The sequence below is a fragment of the Papio anubis genome, chromosome 7 (genome assembly GCF_008728515.1).
Source record: "Papio anubis isolate 15944 chromosome 7, Panubis1.0, whole genome shotgun sequence".
NCBI lineage: Eukaryota > Metazoa > Chordata > Mammalia > Primates > Cercopithecidae > Papio > Papio anubis.
In genome coordinates, this window is record NC_044982.1 from 146,252,649 (window position 1) to 146,269,174 (window position 16,526).

The following is a 16,526-nucleotide window of genomic DNA, read 5'->3' on the forward strand; positions in this document are numbered from 1 at the left end:
CAAGCTCCGCCTCCCAGGTTAATATCATTCTCCTGCCTCAGTCTCCCGAGTAGCTGGGACTACAGATGCCCGCCACCACGCCTAGCTAATTTTTTGTATTTTTAGTAGAGATGGGGTTTCACCATGTTAACCAGGATAGTCTCGATCTGCTGACCTCGTGATCCGCCCACCTTGGCCTCCCAAAGTGCTGGGATTACAGGCGTGAACCACGGCACCCAGTCTTTTTTTTTTTTTTTTGAAATGGAGTTTCGCTCTTGTTGCCCAGGCTGGAGTGCAGTGGCACAATCTCGGCTCACTTCAACCTCTGCCTCCTGAGTTCAAGCGATTCTCCTACCTTAACCTCCCGAGTAGCTGGGACTAAATTGCGTTCCACCACACCCAGCTAATTTTTGTATTTTTAGTAGAGACAGGGTTTTGCCACATTGGCTAGGCCGGTCTTGAACTCCTGACCTCAGGTGATCCACCCCCCTCGGCCTTCCAAAGTGCTATGATTACAGGTGTGAGCCACTGTGCCTGGCCCAGTCCAAGCATTCTTTACTTAAGTTTTCTCCTTTTCCTCTTGCTCTTCAACATCTGTATATTTTAATGTGTGCATATAGCATCCCAATATCCATTTCTCTATTAAAAAAAAAAGCAAGTGCTGGGAGACTCCATCTCAAAAAAAAAAAAGAGAGAGAGAAAAGGAGATTCTAAGTAAGTAAAGTGCACAAACTTCCCTGGCCTAAGAGAAGGGTTTCTCACAGCAACTGGCCTGGCATATGGTTGCAAGCAGGTTTCCCTTGGAAGGTAATGAGCTCACATAGTCTGGGACCCGGGGTGATGCCCTAACGCTCTGCCCATCCCTGTAGCCAGGTCCACAGTGAGGCTTGGTAAATGTGAGCTGAGGTGGGAGCTAAAGGGGACAGTGAGAACTTGAGCTCAGTGTGTGAAAAGAATCAAAGCCAAAGCAAGGCCAGAGGTCAAGCTGTAGTGCCAAACCACAGGAATCAAACCCAACAGCTCCGCCGATTGGTACCCCTGACACATGGCCCTGGGCTGACACATGGCCCTGGGCTGCTGACATAAGCACCACCTACACCCTGTTCACTAGAGAGAACCAGCTTGGTCAGTGTGAGCTGTTTTTAACTCTTCCAGACCCCTGGCCACTCTGCTACACCCCATACTTCTGTGCTGTGATTTTTCTCAATGGAAATTGACTCGGGGGCTTGGGCATGGAGGGAGGGGGCAGAGTTACTGTATGGTCTCATCGTGATTGAGACTTTGGGGAGGCAGCCAGAGCTGAGGTGGGCCAAGGCCACGTGGAAACTGAACAGACCAGCAGTTTGGTCATTCAACCCTTGTGCCTAGACCTGGAGGCCCGGGAGCGGCAGGCCCAGGCCCAGGAGAGTGAGGAGGAAGAGGAGAGCCGGAGCACCAGGACACTAGAGCAAGAGGTGAGCACTCAGGCACACTGGCCAGAGGGCCACCTGCAGGAGGAGGCGGGGAGGATGAACTTGGTGGTCGCCATGGCTGGAGAGGGCATGCTCTTTGCACCTTCAGTGGGAGCTGGGTGCTCTGTCCCACCCACAGGTTGCTGAGCCCTAGCTTGCAGGTGGAAGCTCCCAGGGACTTTTTACAAGGTGAGCCAGCCTGGAATTGGACCTGCACAGAATTATCACCCCCACCCCCTGCTCTGCAGATCGAACGCCTGAGAGAAGAGGGTTCCCGGCAGCTGGAGGAACAGCAGAGGCTGATCCGGGAGCAGATACGCCAGGAGCATGACCACAGGTTGAGAGGTGCAGATCCATCACCCCGCCTATCTCCCCTCCAAGGCAGCTCCAGACTGCTCAGAGTGGCCATGCTGGCTGCTCGGTGGAGCTGCTGTGGAGGCTTCTACCTGCTAGGACCCTGGGGTCACCCCATGGTACCTTACTCTGACACATGCAGATCCCCTCTTCCTCTCAGTTCTCTGGGGCCTATTTGCTTTTTACTCTGCCTGAGATCTCCTGGCCACATTTGTCTTAGTCCCAAGCAGAGCTGGCCCTGTTTTGGGGCAGATCACCACAGGGAGGGACTCTGGGACACCTTGTTTCCGTAGAACCTCATGGTCTGTCTCTCTGCCTCCTGCCCCTAGAAGGTGTTCCTAGCTCTCCATTCAGAGAGTGCTGACAGGTGGCCTTCAGGAGGCAGCTGGGTAGACCACCCTGGGGTGGCAGCTTTTCTGGGGATGGGCATCTACTTTCCCCACCAGGCCTTCACTAGAGCTGGGCAGGTATTGGGCACCCCTTGGTCAGGAGTGACCCTTTCCAGTCCCTTCTGGCTCTGGGCTGCATCTTCTTTGGGAGACTCTGACATACTCTACTTTTCTTCTTTTCCCAATATTTCTAGGAAAGGCAGAAAATACTGAAGGCCAAGGAACCCCCAAACTAAAGGTGAGCCTGGGCAGGGTCTGTGGGCCTCACACTCACCACCTCCTCTCAGCAGGAATAGATGCTTCCTGTGGCTTGAGGGTTTCTGGTGGGGCCACTGGATCTGCGTGGAGCCAGCACCATTACCACCTCCCTCCATGTTCCAGCCACCTGGAGACCAGAGCTTGCCACGAAAGGCTGCTTTTAGCCCTGATCACAGGGCAGAGCATTCCCTAGAAGCCCTCTCAGGAGAGGGTCTTCCTGGGCGGGAAGCGTCCCTGGGGTGAGCAGGCCATCCTGCCTACAAGCTCCCACGGGGAAAATGTTTCTGCTGGCACTCCCTAGATTGCAGGAGCCTTGGAGACTTGGAGGGTGGGAGGATGTCTGCTCAGACTGTCAAGCTGTCGTGGGGTGAGGTACTGTTCAGCCAAGAATCGGTGTTTCATGAGTCTGTCTTTTCAGCTAAAATGGAAGTGCAAGAAGGAGGATGAGTCAAAAAGTGGCTACTCCAAAGACGTCCTCCTACGGCTTTTGCAAAAGGTCTGCCCTGTTGACGTCCAGTCTTTCCTATCGTCTCAGTCCACATCTCAGCCCACACCCTAGGCCTCTGCTCTCAATGCCTGAACTTCCCTTAACATATCTACCTGCTTTTTTTTTTTTTTCCTGTCTTGTAGACCATGGGATGACCTAAAGACTTCTCCCCAGGCTACAGCCCTCCTTTCACTTGTGTGGCCACGTGCTCCCTTCCAGCCCTCCGTCCTTTGCTACCTCAGTCTAACCCTTACCCTTAGAAGCAAAGAGCTTGGCTGAGTGGGTTGGGAGGGATGAGGTGGGTATCGGGCACAAAAACTTTTCACCACGTTCAACCAGCAAGGACGCTGTGCATGAAATATGTCAGTCTAAGTCACCAGGGCTTTGCTCATCATTCCTTTGCTGCTGTGTGTTCCTAGAAAAAAATGTCTTTCCTATCTCTGATCTCACTTCACTAAGATAAGTAGGTGGGGCAAGAAGTTATCTCCCAACTGAAAAAGCCCCATGGACTTCAAGGTAGCCCAGGCTTGTCTCTGGCATGACCTGGGCCATCCTGAAGGCCAAGTCATGCTCATTAGGACCCCTTTGTCCCCACAGTATGGCGAGGTTCTCAACCTGGTGCTTTCCAGTAAGAAGCCAGGCACTGCTGTGGTGGAGTTTGCAACTGTCAAGGCGGCGGTGAGTGCTGCATGAGGCTTGGGGGGCCCTCGTGGCCCTGTCATTCTGGGGCAGGGACCCAATTCTGTGGGCCCTCTGAGTTAGGTGGTCCACACTCCTGGGGAATCTCTGGGCCAGCTTAGAGCCAATGCTCCTCCCAGGGGCCCCTGACTCCTGGAAATAGAGGCACCATGTGTAAAGGGATAGATGGGGGGTGCTCTGGGGAGAAAGGAGAGCACAGACTTGACTCTGCTCCCTGCTGGTGGCTTCACACCCTCCACCTGCACCCCTCGGGGCTGTGAGCCCCGGCACTGCCTTTTCACCCTTTGTGCTCCTCACCTCCCCACATCAGAAAGCTCCCCCCAACCCCCTCTCCCGCAGGAAAGGCCAAAGTGTTAACGCCCATCACTTGAAGACTGCTGAGGTTGGCATCTCTGCTTAGAGGGCTAGAACGCTGGTTCTGTTCTCACTGGGGGTAGAGACAGCCTCTTTATAGCTGACTCGATGGATGGGACAGGACTAGATGCTGTGTTTGGCAGGAGCTGGCTGTCCAGAATGAAGTTGGCCTGGTGGATAACCCTCTGAAGATTTCATGGTTGGAGGGACAGCCCCAGGGTGCCGTGGGCCGCAGCCACTCAGGACTGTCAAAGGTGAGGAGTCAGGCCTCGCCCGGCTGGACACTCAGGTCTCGGAGCTCTTCCTCCTACCTGGGCTCCTCTCAGGCTCTTTCCTCCCAAATTCAGGTCTTGGGTCCCAGAGTGAGCTTGGCAGGTCTACCAACCCAGGCAAAAGGGGCTATGATTTCACCTTGACCCCTTTTCCTCTCTGAGGGCCAAAGAGGCGCCACCCACACTGTATTCTTAGACCTTGCTTTCTCTCCGTATCTGGTCTCCTGTTGGGACTCTCCTTCTCACCAAAGGGATCTTCCTGACCCTCAGGTTGCTTGGTTGTGGTGTGTGAAGCATTTGGAGCTTAGACGACCCAGTGCTGCAGAGAAGGGGCAGGTGACTAGGGCAGCCACTTCCTTCCCAGCACTTCAATTTTCCGGGTATGTCCCTGGCTGCCCCAGACAGGGACCGACTGTCAAGAGGCAATGTCTCCTCTTAGAAGTAACCCTGGCAGGCTGGGTGCAGTGGCTCACGCCTGTAATCCCAACACTTTGGGAGGCCGAGGGGGGCAGATCACCTGAGGTCAGGAGTTCAAGACCAGCCTGACCAACATAGTGAAACCCCATCTCTACAAAAACACAAAAATCAGCTGGGCATGTTGGTGCACATCTGTAATCCCAGCTACTCAGGAGGCTGAGGCAGGAGAATTGCTTTAACCTGGGAGGCGGAGCTTGCAGTGAGCCGAGATCGCGCCACTGCACTCCAGCCTGGGCAACAGAGCGAGACTCCATTTCAAAAAAGAAAAGTAACCTTGGCTACCCTGCTGACACAGAGTGCTGCCTGCCCAGAGTCTGGGTGCCCTGCCTGAGGTGAAGCGTAGACCTTCCAGCTTGTGTGTAACCTCCGACCCACAACCATGGCCCTGGTGGCTTTTGGCCTGGATACAAAGGTTGGGGCTTTGGGGCTCCTGGCCACACCTGTCCCCACCTTGGTTGAACAGATTGCTTTGGGGGCAAGATCTAGCAACCTGGTTCTCCCCTTCTCTGCAGTGGCCTAGGGCCTGGCTGGTGTGTCCACAGCCCCTCGGCAGCCTGGCAGGAGGCTGCTCATTACCTTACCCACGCCAGCCTGCTGCCCTGCCTGCCCCTCCACTTGACGGGGGTGACTGGAAAGCAGCTTTCTGCAAGTATGTCCCAGATCCTGGATGGAGGGAAACAAACTGGCCTGGGCCTGACTCAGGGCCCTGCTTTAGAGACCTCATTCCCACCTTCAAGTCCCAGCATTTCACAGCCCCAGATAACACTCCATAGATTGTGTTAGAAGTTTATTCATTCTCTGCTGTAGCCACAGCTCGGTGCCTATACACAAGAGGAGAGAGGGAGGCCGCCGATTTGGGTTATAGAAATGGTGAGTGTCAGAGCTTCCTCTCCCCTTTGCTACTCTTAGTGAGGCCTGGGGGCCACCAACACACGGCCCCGCCAGTGCTGCTGGGCTCTGGTTTCTGTGTTCTGGTGAGGCCATGGGGTGGGGCCATAGTGCAGCCTGTGCTGTGGCTTTGACCCGGTGGGCTTGGCCTGGTTGGCAGGCACATCGTCAGAGGGTTCAGGCGGCAGAACTCTCTAATCCTGGGAGACAGGTCTGGAGACCAGCTGTGCTGCTTCGCCGTTGAATGCCCATCCCTGGATCCAGTTCTCCTCTCTTCAAGGAAGGAAATCTGCCAGGGCTCCCACACTAATAATTCTGGGAATTCCCCAAAGCACCCCTTTGTAAGCCGTGCACGTGCCTTTGGCTGGCGTTCTCTAGAGCTGCCTTCACCAGGGATTGCTCCAGGTAGCTGTGTTGGCAGACTGAACCACATCCTCATTTCTGCTAAGGATTTGCCTAGTCTTTTCCTAAGTTACACTCTATCTCTACCTGTCTCTTCCTATGTGGCCAGCCCCTGTATGCGTCTCCGCTTTGCTGGTGGCTCCAGGCCACGGTCTAGCCAGCGCTGTCCAGTAGAACTTTGTGCAGCGATGTTCGCGTCCATTCTGCACCAACCAGTGTGGCAGCCATTAATCATGTGTGGCCACCAGCCGTTTGGAATGTGGAATCTGGAATAATGGTGCAAGTGAGGAACTGAATTGTTACTTAATTTCAATTCGGTGTCATGCAGTGAGTGACCACCAGATTAGACAGGGTCAGGCCTGTCTCCCCTTTCTTCCTGGGCCTTTCCACTTTCCTCTTCCGCCAGGGTTGGACTGCTTTTACCCAGGCTTGTCCTGTGACCTCTCTCTGTTGACGCTGGCTTCCAAAGAGGCTGGCACAGGGCACTCATCTCTTCTGCCCAGTCTGTGTCCTCCCACTCCCTGATCTGACCCCGTGCCACCTTCTGGCTCTGCCAGTCTCTACCTGGTTCCTGTGGTTGCCACACATAGCCTCCCTTTCCCAGAATAGCCAGCTTCCTTCAGGGGTCCTGCCAGGAAGGGGCCCCCCTCCTCAACATTTCCAGCTTGCCCTCCACTCTGTCCCTCCACTCTGGGGTGCCTGGGAGGACGCTTCAGGACCCAGAGAGCAGGCAGAGCCCTGGATTCCTATCCTGGAATCCTCCCCCAGGATGGAGGAGCTCTGCCTGCCTGAACCCTCCAGCGATGGGCCTGGAGTCCTGTCCCTGCCCTTTCCTTAATCCCCAGCCTCTGGCTCTTCCAGTCACCCCGGCTTTGCCCACCCTCACCCCATTCAGAAGCTGGGCTCGCTGGGAAACTGCTCCCTTAGCATCTGCAGAACTTCCTCAAGAAGTGAAATCCCCAGGTCCGCTTTGAAGGAGAGGAGGGGATCACTGAGGTCTGGGGCAGGCGTCCTCTGGAAGCAGGGAGTGGCCACAAGGCCCTTCTCTGAGCGCTGGTGGAGGGCGCTCGACAGGGAGAGCGCCGATGGCAGGGCGGCAGAGTAGGCTGCTGTGTAGGCAGGTGGGGGCTCCAGGATGTTGGGGCAGCTTGAGCTCTCTCGGTAGAGGCGTGGGGGCTTGGGTGGGGCCAGCAGGGTGGCCCGGGGCTGCTCGTCCCCCCACAGTGGCAGGCGCCGGCCATCTGGCCTCCCTCGTAGCTCCCGGATGACTTCTCGGTTGCTATACTCCTCGTGGTCCCCACCCGCTGTGCTGGCCTGGCTAAGCACACTGCCCTGTCGCCGGAGCCACCGTGGCCGCCCCAGGCTCAGCCGCTTGAAGAAGGAGGCGTTGCGGAAGGAGCCTTTCCGCCAGGTCTCCATGGGGCCCAGGGGAGCCCGCAGACAGGTGTTCAGGAGCAGCCAGGTTGCATGCGGTCCCTGCTGGGGCAGTGAGTGCCAGCAGCTAGGGAGGCTGCCCTAGGAGCAGAGGCCTTGGGGTTTCCGCTCAGCATAGACCTTTGACCACATCTTAGATGGTGAGTGGAGGGCTCAGGAAGAAGGAACTTTTTTGTCCAGGAGAGCACACAGCTGGGAGTTCCTGGCAGCAGGAGTTTCCCACAGGGACAGGAGTGGCCGGGTTACTGAATAGGGCAGTGGAAAAACCCCAGGTGGAAGCAGCAGCACTTACTGGAGTCAGAATGAGGGCAGCCCCAGCGGAGGCAGAGATGGACCTTCTCGGGCCAGGTGAGGCTGGCGAGCGCTCCTTCCACAGGCAGGCGGCAGATGGCCCGAGCTCACTCGCCCTGGTGTTTGCCTGGCTCCTATGCGTCTCTGGGGCAGTGTGGGGCCGTGCCCTCTCTGCCAGTGGCTCCCGGACTCTGATTAGTGGCTTGGCTGTTTGTGGCGGTGGAGATGTGTTTTTGTTCTCAGCTGACTCAGTCAGGTGGGAAGCCAGGTTTCATGCTCTTGGGTAATTGCAGCATCCGCGTGCAGGGATGGGGCAGCTGGGACCAACACCCCAGGGCAATGGGGAGCTTAAAATTCCTCTGGGGACTCATGTGGGGGCAGCCCTGCTTTATGTGTCACCACGCGGCTTCCTTTCTCATCACAGCCCCACCACCCTGGGCCCCGGCAGGTGCGCCTGACTCCCGGCCCACAGTGTCTGGGTAGGAGGAGTTCAGGGCGGGTGGGAGTTAATTGAAAGGCAGGCGTGTGGAACGATTGTTGGGGAAGGAAGAGACCTGTGGCTGGTGTGGGTGACTCAGCCCTGCTGTCAGGCCCTCATGAGCAGAACCTGCGGGATCAGGGAAGGAGGCAGAGGGTGTGTTAACGGGGAACAGCCCCATGCGTGTGACGGACGGGCTCTGCTGCCTAGGGTTGGGCTGGGGGCCCGCCAAGGGTGGCTCCAAGTTTTCTTGGCAGAGCAGCATTAACCTGGGGACGGGAGACGTGGCCTTCTCTTGGCCTGCCATCAGCCTGGCTGCTATTTCCTTGTCCTCCCTTGTTTTACCCTCGTAGGCTCCTGCCAGGAGAGCGGCAGTTGAGGGCCGGGCCATGCTGCCTGCTGCCTGGCCGTGCTCCAGCCCTTCCCCTCTGGCTATCTGGCCTCCTCTAGGGTCCTCCTTCTCTTGCGGGAAGCTGGGCCAGGGAGGCTGCTGTGAATTGTCAGCCGTGCTCTGGGCCACACTGAACAGTCCGGCCTAGCTGGGACTGCTGCAGCCGGGCAGAGGGGAGAGGGGAGAGGTGCAGCTATCGGGAGGAGCAGGGGAACCCAGGCTGAGTAACACTTCCTGTTTCTCTACACCCCTTACTCCAAACCTGCTGGCCCGGGCCTGGCATCTCAATCCCAGCCGCTCCCTTCCTATTCCCCGGGTCACTGACCACCACATTTTCCTCCTGCCTTGTTCCGTGAGAGCATCCCCATGTAGGGTACCGCGGATCAGGGCCCCACAGCTCTCTGCTATGGGCAGGCCACCGCATCCTGCAATCCCTGGCCTAGCTCACTTCTTTGCCATCTCAGGTGGGCTTCACACTTCTCTGAGAAGCTGTTGGGACCACATGATCATCACACAGCCTAAGCGGCACTGAGGGAGGAAAAGGTTTAATTCCCACCGCAGACCTTATCAGGGTGTGGGTTGGCAGCCTAGGCCCCACTGTAGAGCTGCTTCTTCACCCTACAGCCTTGGCCCATTCAGACGGTTGTTTATTATTCTTTTGATTATGTAAATACAGCATTCCTTAATCTCCTGCACTGTGCTGGCAAGTTCATAAAAGCTTTGAGCCATGGGCCCTGCCCTCCAGGAGCCCTGGTGTGTAGTTTTAGAGGCACGCTGGCCTCATGCTTGCCCTTTTCCCCTTCGAGGGCGGAGCATTCCAGGCTGTCTCGGGTAGGGCTCCCTTCTGCATCCTCAGCAGGAGCCAGACCACAGGGCACCGGGCATGGACAGAGCCGGGGTCAGTGCCCAGCAGAGCCAGGTGCATCCCTGCACCTCAACTTCCCTTCCTTGGGAACCTAAGAGGCAGAAGCCATGGGGTAGAGGGAAAGGGGTGAAGGATAAAGGGCCCAGAGGAAATGAAGGAGACGAGGGCCTAGCTAGAGGGCCCACAGGTGATTCCTGGAAAACAGATGGACCAGAGCTGATGGGGCCTAGGGAAAGGGAGGGGGAGCTGGCTGGGTAGAAGCCGGCCTGGAGGCCACAGGTGACTTGTTCTGGGGGACACAGGTAAGCCAGGATTCCAGAAGGATGCTCCAGGTTCCTTCCCTTCCTTTGCTTTCCTCCCTCTGAGACTCTTAGACCACAGCTCTGCCTCGGCACCGTCCTCGGAGTCTGGAGTCTGTGGGGCTGTGCCCTGCCGTCCCTGACCCTTCTCCATCCCTGCTCTGTCCAACAGGGCTCAGTACTGTCAGAGAGGGACTATGAGAGTCTCGTCATGATGCGCATGCGCCAGGCGGCTGAGCGGCAACAGCTGATCGCAAGGATGCAGCAGGAGGACCAGGAAGGGCCGCCCACGTAGCCCTGGCTCCAGCCACCCATCCCTCAGCCCTTTTCTTCAACGTCACCAATAAATTTTTTTTTTAAGACTTTAGTTCTATCCCATGCATAGGTATAGGGTGCTGGGCTCTGCGGCAGAGGGTTCCACCCAGGCCTGGTGCCCCTCCCAGGAAGTGGGCAAACCCCTAGGGAAACACTCTGCATGGTGAGAGTCCCAGAGTCCGTGCACAAGCAGAGCACAGGCGCAGCCACTCATCACTGCCCTTTATTGGCTTGGGCTAGCTATGCAGGAGCCACGCACCAGGGCCCCTGGGGTGCCCAGCTCCGGCCCGGGGCAGCTGCCCAAGGAACATGGCCTGTCCAAGGCCCTTGGCCCAGGCCCGAAGCAAGAGGCAAGGTTTCAGAGAAGGCCATTCACTGCCTGTTGGGGCTGGGCCCATGGCGGTGACGATTTGGGAAGAGAGGGGCAAGGTGGTCAGTGAGGCAGGAGCTTGGAGTTCAGGGCCCACAGCAGCCCCTCCACAGGGGCGCCCCGGCTGCAAATCAGCGTGAGAAGGTCACTCCTTGTGCAGGCACCACACCAGCGTCTGACCCACCCCCGTCATGCTCAGCACACGGAAGCCCCTGCGTTCCAGCTTGTCCAGGACTATGCGGGGAGGGTCATTGACGTAGTATTCATAACTGCAAAGAGACAGAATGGGTGGGGTGAGGAGGGGCACACAGCAAGCTCCTGGTCCAAAGCTAGTGTCTGCGGCAGGCGGCCTGGCCACTCTTGTAGTGACTCACACTTGCTGGCTGGGTAAGTGCATGCCCCCTGCCTCCTCCCCTTCTAGGTACTTCACGAGCTATCTCATTTATTCCCAACAAGCTAGTGAAGGTGCCACTGTTGTGGCCATTGATACATGAGAAAACAGGGGTTAAGCAGGTTCCCCAGCGTCCCAGATGGTAGACCGTGTTAGTCTGACCACAGCCCTGCTGCCTCCCCTCCCTGGGCTTGCTCCCCACCCAGGCCTCCAAGTGGGAGGAGGTTGAGGCTGCAGTGAGCCAGGATTGCACCATTGCACTCCAGCCTGGGTGACAGAGTGAGACTCCATTTCAAAAAAACAAAACAGGCCGGGCGCGGTGGCTCACGCCTGTAATCCCAGCACTTTGGGAGGCCGAGTCGGGCAGATCACGAGGTCAGGAGATCGAGACCATCCTGGCTAACACAGTGAAACCCCGTCTCTACTAAAAAATACAAAAAAAACTAGCCGGGCGAGGTGGCGGGCACCTGTAGTCCCAGCTGCTCGGGAGGCTGAGGCAGGAGAATGGCGTGAATCCAGGAGGCGGAGCTTGCAGTGAGCTGAGATCCGGCCACTGCACTCCAGCCTAGGCGACAGAGGGAGACTCTGTCTCAAAACAAAACAAAATAAGCCTCCAGGCCCCTCAGTGCCCTGGCTGTCCTGCAGTTCTGAAGCAACAAGGCTGAGCCCCAGTAACGCCTGGCTCTGTGTGCCACTCCCTAGCATGGATAATGCTGGGGTCCTTTCAGGTTTAATTGATGCCGAAGGACCATGAAGCAGACAAAGGGCTCAAGCCCCAAGCTGGGCATGGAGAGGCAGGTGCCTCATGGCAAAGGGAGGGGGCTGGCTTCTTTCCCCCAGCCTTGACCCAGGGGCTGGGATCAGCCCTCCTTCTCTTTCCCCTCTTTGAACTGGGACGCACTCCGGCAACTCTTTGCAGAGAGCCTGTGTAGCCTGGGTTCTCCCTGCCTCCAGGGGTGAGAGGAAGAATGGAAGCAGTGGTCACAGTTTAGACATGGAGGCATTAGGAAGGATGCCAAGGGAAATGGCCAGGTCCCCAGGCAGCAGCCACCCTGGAGGTAGGACCCAGGCTCCCGGCTCCCTGCTTCTAGGACTTAGCTTTGTGACTCAGCCAGATCCTCACTACAAAAACCTTTCTCTCTGTGCCTGTCTGGGCTTGATGGGGTCCAGCTTAGAGAGGAGAGGGCAGGGCAAGCAACAGTCCGCTAGTGGAGTCCTAGACCCAGGGAACAGACTGTTTTCTGCGCTTCCAGTAAGGATGTGGAAAGCTTTCAGAGCAAGCCTCATGGAGGAGAGGGGGAATGTTGGAGAGGCTACAGATGGGACCAACTCCTCCGGAGAACAGAGCCCCAGGATGCAGGCAGGGGCTCTGATGCTGGGCCCTGTCCCTGGGCTTGGAGGTTGTGTAAAGGGAGCAGAGGCAGGTATAGGGGCTGGCAGGGAGAGGATACTGAGGGAGGCTGCTACTTACAAGTTGTTTCCCAAGACACTTCTCTTTGAAGCCCCCAGATGCTGCATCAGCTCTGGATCCGACTGTTCATCACCCACCATAGTGGGGCCCACCTCCTGCAAGGTAAGCCACAGTGGCTGCTTGGCTGGCTGCCAGGAGGAGGTAGAAGGTTTTGCGTCTCCTTCCTCCCCTGCCTGCTAGTCCGGAGTGAGCTTCAGGTAAAGGCCACAGAGAGTAGCAAGAATCCTTAGGGGCTGAGCACAAGCTGCGAAGGGGTGGAGCCCACCAATGATCAGGAGGAGCGATGTAGGGGCCCTCCCTAGTCCCTTAAAGCTCAGCCTTATAGTCCCAGCTACTCGGGAGGCTGAGATGGGAGGATCAGTTGAAGTGGGAGGAGGTTGAGGCTGCAGTGAGCCATGATTGCACCACTGCACTCCAGCCTGGGCGACAGAGTAAGACTCCATTTTAAAAAAACAAAATAAACATTATGTAAATGAAAGAAGCCAGACACAGATCACATTACCACAGAAAGGTAATTAGTGGTTATCTACGGCTGAGGGACTTGGGGGAAATCAAGAGTTTCTGCCAGTAGGTACAGGGTTTCCTTTTGGGGTATTAGAAATGTTCTAGCCAGGCGCGGTGGCTCACGCCTGTAATCCCAGCACTTTGGGAGGCTGAGGCGGGCAGAATGGCACGAGGTCAGGAGATCGAGCTTGCAGTGAGCTGAGATTGTGCCACTGCACTCCAGCCTGGGCAACAGAGCGAGACTCCGTCTCAAAAAAAAAAAAAAATGTTCTAAAACTGATCATGGTGATGGTTGCACAACTCTGAGTACACTAAAAAAACACTGAATTGTACACTTTAAATCAAAGAATTTATGGTATGCACATTACATATCAATAAAGACATGTCTTTTAAAAAATAAGAATCACATCTGGAGGCTATTTCCAAGTATGGATTCCCAAGCCCCAGAGTTTTGGGAGATCTGGGAAGGGACCCAGGAATCCACATTTTGACAGCTGCGCAGATGGCTGCTTCACAAACCGCTGCCCAGCGCTCTGCAAGAGCTCTCCTGTTGCGTGGTGAACCCACCAAGGGGGTTGTGTACCCGTAGTGGGCAGGGGCAGAGGAGCACCTTGCTGCCCATCTGGGGGCAGAGTCGTATCTTTCTGAAGCTAAAAGGAGACTCCTGAGGGGCAATCAGAACCTTTTTACAGATAAGGAAACTGCGCCCAGAGAAAGGAACATGACTTCGAATTCATGGTGTTCCCACCTCCAACTGCACGGCCCCTTCTCGCCTTCCTTTTTTCCCAAGCAGGGGGGTTCTTTCTTTTCTTCCTTTCCTAAAGCTTCAGGGATAGCCCTTCCTGGAAGCGCCTAAGGGTGCAGCTAGTTGCTGTTTATGGGTCAAGGACTTGGCACAGGGGTTTTAGCGCCTTGGCACGTCCTTATCTTTTCCAAACTTCTTTCCCTCAGGTTATTCCCCCTTTTTTCCCCTGCGGAGCGGCTCTGTGCAGGGCACTTCAGGTGGGCTCCCTGGGTCCCTCCCGCCGACAGGTAGGACAGGAGCCGGAAGCGCCCGGAGGTGGCCCTGTTGCCGGGACGCACGTACCGGGGCCCTTTCGCGGCAATAAAGGCTCCGGGCCGGCCAGAGCTCGCTGAGTCCCGGGAGCCAGGCTGAACCAGCTTCTCCACTCCCTCTCCCCCGCCAAAGGGGCGTGTCTGGGCGGGTTCCCGGTCCAGCCCCCGGTGGGTGCAGCCCAGGAGAGAGGCATGAAGGCGCGGTCGCAGCTCCCTAGGGCCTGGTCCTGGCTCCAAGTCGCCGGGCGGCCGGTACTCACCATGCGGATCTGGGTGCTGATGAGCAGGTAGGGCATGGTGCGCGCGTCCCGGCCTGGCTCCCACTTGGTGGCTCTAGGCTGGGCGCCGACTCCAGCCTTCCTCGCGTCGGGACTGCGACGCACAGCTGGGAGTCCCGTTACTCTGGCTCTGGCCACAGGCGGCGCCAATCCCGGGGCGCCCCGCCCATGGCCGCCGTGGCCGCCAATCAGGAGCAGCTGCCGTGACGCGCCCTGCAGTCCGCGGTTCGGGGCCCGTCCCCGCCCTCCCGGCGGCGGACTTGGACCCCGGGGCCCACCTGAAGCTTCCGCCGAGTGGTCCAGTTGCGGGAAGGTGGAGTGCGGGGAGGAGGGGACGATCCCACGGTCTGAAAGGACACTATCCTGAAGCTCCAGCGTCCTCCAGGACGCTCAGTGCTGTTTTCTTTGCAGCCTGTGATCTTCCTGCTTCCCCGCGCGCGTGTTGCCCCCGCGCCCGCTTCTTGCAACTCTGCAGGCCAGGTTCCAAAGTCCCTGCCAGGCAGAGCCCAGAGCAAATGGAGGCTTCTCCAGGCCCCAGCCCACCCCCCTCAGAGACACCTCGACAGCTTCAGCGGGGCCCCACTTCCCTTCGTCAAGACACGCGCTCCAGAGATTCCGTAAGGGCTGAGGAGGCCGGGGCACGAGGCTCGGGGCTAGCCCTGAAGACAACAACTAAAATACCATCCCGGGTGCACTGCTCATTCCCCCTCCCAGACTCTGATTCCAGCACAGCGGCGGATCCTTGCATTTCTGTGGACCTGCAGGAAAGTCTGTAAAGGAACCGCGCGCTTGGCTGGATGCCAGGTATGGAGGGACTGAATGGATGGAACCTGGCCCTCCCTCCCCTGAGCTTCCCGCGCAGCTGGACAGACGCGGCGCACGTGCCGGAGGTCACTGGGCAACACCTGGGGCAAATGAAACAACTTCCCCCGCACCAGTCACCAATAAGCGGCTGCGAGTTCCCAATCGTGCGTCCACGCCCCTCATTCGCAGGTATCAAAATCTGACAACTCATCATTCTTTATCTGCCTTGTTGTGATTGGTGTTTTTTTGTTTGTTTGTTTGTTTGTTTTGAAATGGATTTTCGCTCTTATTGCCCAGGCTGGAGTGCAGTGGCGCCATCTCGGCTCACCGCTACCTCTGCCTCCCGGTTCAAGCGATTCTCCTGCCTCAGCCTCCTGAGTAGGTAGGATTACAGGCATGCGTCACGACGCCTGGTTAATTTTGTATTTTTAGTAGAGACGGGGTTTCTCCATGTTGGTCAGGCTCGTGGCAACCCCCGACCTCAGGTGATCCACCCGCCTCGCCCTCCCAAAGGGCTTGGATTACAGGCGTGAACCACCGCACCTGGCCTGTGATTGGTTTTCTAGAAAATAAAGCAAAACAAAAACAGCCTGTCTGTAGCCTTCCCTCCTATGGGAGGGTAAAAATCTTCACTTTTTAAGAGAGGCATTTATAGGGGATGCTGAGCTTCCAACACTTTGACAGACGTGGAGAGAGCTATAAGAGAAGTAGGAAGTTGTAATCCTAAACGTTCCTTAACTGGTCTAATTTATTATTCTGTAGTTCCTACCCCTGCCCTCTTACCCACTGACCTAATAAGTTAGCCAGAGAGATAAAACACAGGATGTGTTTTATCTTAACAAAGGATGTGTTAAAACTGACAAAAGGACCGGGAGGGCGCAGTGGCTCACGCCCGTAATCCCAGCACTTTGGGAGGCCGAGGCGGGCGGATCACGAGGTTAGGAGATCCAGAACATCCTGGCTAACACAGTGAAACCCCATCTCTACTAAAAATACAAAAAATTAGCCGGGCGTGGTGGAGGGCGCCTGTGGTCTCAGCTACTCTGGAGGCTGAGGCAGGAGAATGTCGTGAGCCCGGGAGGCGGAGCTTGCAATGAGCTAAGATCCGGCCACTGCACTCCAGCCTGGGCGACAGAGCCAGACTCCGTCTCAAAAAACAAACAAACAACAACAACAAAACTGACAAAAGATTGATGCCCAGGAGCTCCTACAACTCAGTGAGAAAAAGATGAACAATGGAAAAAACAGGGGTAACTGACTTGAGTAGGCCCTTCCCAAAAGAGGAAATAGAAATGACCAATAAACATATAACATGATGCCCAGTATATCATTATTAGAAATCCAGGAAATACAAATTAAATTTTACTTTTTTTCATTTTAACCAAATTTATCTAAACCACAAAACTTTGTAGACACAGTGGCTCACGCCTGTAATGTCAGCACTTTGGGAGGCCAAGCTGGGAGGATTGCTTGAACCCAGAAAGTCAAGGTTGCAGTGAGGCATGATTTGGTTTATTTTTAAGTAATCTATCCCTACTTAAAGACAGATTACCCTACATGTGAAAGCTA

At 56.4% G+C, this 16,526-nt stretch overlaps 3 protein-coding genes across 4 annotated transcripts in view; 1 reads left to right on the forward strand and 2 right to left on the reverse strand.

Moving 5' to 3' along the window:
• Window positions 1-10,135, forward strand: part of DNAJC17 (DnaJ heat shock protein family (Hsp40) member C17) — a 44,719-nt gene extending 34,584 nt beyond the window's left edge. Inside the window, exons 5-11 of one of the 2 annotated variants that reach the window (XM_031668826.1) lie at window positions 1,348-1,433; window positions 1,679-1,775; window positions 2,368-2,411; window positions 2,850-2,927; window positions 3,516-3,596; window positions 4,115-4,225; window positions 9,941-10,135. In XM_031668826.1, coding sequence (XP_031524686.1) covers window positions 1,348-1,433; window positions 1,679-1,775; window positions 2,368-2,411; window positions 2,850-2,927; window positions 3,516-3,596; window positions 4,115-4,225; window positions 9,941-10,063 — 620 coding nt within the window. In that variant the 3' untranslated portion in view covers window positions 10,064-10,135. The remainder of the gene's footprint in view (window positions 1-1,347; window positions 1,434-1,678; window positions 1,776-2,367; window positions 2,412-2,849; window positions 2,928-3,515; window positions 3,597-4,114; window positions 4,226-9,940) is intronic. The other variant, XM_031668827.1, reaches the window with a different exon arrangement.
• Window positions 5,495-9,943, reverse strand: C7H15orf62 (chromosome 7 C15orf62 homolog). The gene has a single exon (XM_003900788.5). The coding sequence runs from the start codon at window positions 7,427-7,429 to the stop codon at window positions 6,902-6,904; it is 528 nt and encodes a 175-aa protein (XP_003900837.1). The 5' UTR covers window positions 7,430-9,943; the 3' UTR covers window positions 5,495-6,901.
• Window positions 10,136-10,290: 155 nt separating the features above from the next.
• GCHFR (GTP cyclohydrolase I feedback regulator) lies at window positions 10,291-14,436 on the reverse strand. The gene is made up of 3 exons (XM_021940426.2): window positions 14,136-14,436; window positions 12,316-12,410; window positions 10,291-10,722 (listed from the first exon to the last, which is right to left on the reverse strand). Exons 1-3 carry the CDS (start codon window positions 14,169-14,171, stop codon window positions 10,599-10,601), a joined length of 255 nt encoding a protein of 84 aa, XP_021796118.1. The 5' UTR covers window positions 14,172-14,436; the 3' UTR covers window positions 10,291-10,598.
• Between the last annotated feature and the right edge of the window lie 2,090 nt (window positions 14,437-16,526).